Genomic DNA, 1,466 nt, shown 5'->3' with positions numbered 1-1,466 from the left:
CTTTTTCACTGTCTCGTCATCATTTCTTTTACTTTTCTTTCCCTCACTAAAACCCAAGGAATGAGTGAGAAACTTCTCTCACTATTTGTTTTTTTATTTTTTTTAAATAAAATAATTCATTTCTATGATTTATAATTTTTAAATTAATAATAAAAATAAAATTTAATTAAAAATAAAAAGCATTTCGTTAATTAAAATAAAAATTACATTGAACCTAATATTTAAATAAGTAGAATTTAAACACACACACACACACAAACAAAAAATCAAACAAACCACAACATAGAAAACATAATTAATATCCTAATTTAAAAAAAATACATCACTCGGAATCATCGTCCTCGTCATCGACCTCATCATCTACATCATTCTCCTGAACGTCACTCTCGTCATCGGAATCTTCGCTTTCGACGAACATATCAGAATCTTCGTCTGATTTCGTCATACAAATCATCGTGACAATACTCTACCGGCGGCTGAATATGAGCCCTATAAATGTGCTCCACCAAATCAGCACGTAGGGCGTGATGAATGTCGCGATTGTGTACTTCTCTTCTATTTTCCCTGTACTCTTTAGTACCAATGGCTTCTCCTTCGATATTTGGTAAAACTTCATTTTCATTGTACCGACATATCGCTCTTCCTTCGTCTTCAAGAATCATATTATGCGATATGATATATGCATACATTACGTGATGTAACATTTTCACTTCATATGACCTTGCCCCGACTGTTAGTACTTGCCAACGCCTCTTAAATACACCAAATGTTCGCTCCATATCCTTCCTAGTTGATCTTGCGCCTCTTTAAACTTTTTCCTTTTCGGGTCGTTAAGACATGTAAACGATTTCACAAAAACGGACAAACGAGGATATATATCGTCAGTAAGATAGTATCCACACTCATATGCTACCCCATTTGCTTGAAAAGGTAGATCGAGCGACTTTCGAAGGTAGATATCGTTGAATATCGGCGACTGGTCTAGCACATTGATGTCATTGTTTGCATCAGCTGGAGCAAAGAATGCATGCCATATCCAAAGATCATGCGATGTGATAGCCTCTAGAACGATCGTTGGCTCTTTGTGGTCGCCTCTCGTGTATTGACCACGCCATGTGTTGGCGCATAATAACCAACTCCAATGCATGCAATCGATACTACCTAGCATTCCAGGGAATCCATGCTTGCCTTCATGCACCGTGTACAATTGGTGGATATCGTTCATAGTTGGTTTGCGCAAATATCGTTGCCCATAAACCAAACAGATCGCTTTGCGGAACTTGTACACACACTCCCGCACGGTACGCTCTAACATCCTCAAATACTTGTCCCATTTGTCTGCACTCATGTCGTATGCTAACTAATGAATTGCAGCCGTGCATTTTTGAATTGGATAGAAACATTTTATCCATCTCGCATCTATTTTCCATTGGAAATATGGAAAACGACATTCCAAATCGCCAACA

At 37.7% G+C, this 1,466-nt stretch overlaps 1 protein-coding gene across 1 annotated transcript; it reads right to left on the bottom strand.

Moving 5' to 3' along the window:
• Positions 1-419: 419 nt before the first annotated feature.
• On the bottom strand, positions 420-1,225 carry LOC145099507 (uncharacterized). Its single transcript, XM_079037076.1, has 2 exons — positions 745-1,225; positions 420-649 (listed from the first exon to the last, which is right to left on the bottom strand). Exons 1-2 carry the CDS (start codon positions 1,223-1,225, stop codon positions 420-422), a joined length of 711 nt encoding a protein of 236 aa, XP_078893202.1.
• Between the last annotated feature and the right edge of the window lie 241 nt (positions 1,226-1,466).

Source organism: Lactuca serriola, chromosome 4 (assembly GCF_051521515.1).
Source record: "Lactuca serriola cultivar US96UC23 chromosome 4, Lser_US96UC23_V15, whole genome shotgun sequence".
Lineage (NCBI taxonomy): Eukaryota > Viridiplantae > Streptophyta > Magnoliopsida > Asterales > Asteraceae > Lactuca > Lactuca serriola.
This window is presented reverse-complemented; position numbering and strand designations above follow the sequence as displayed.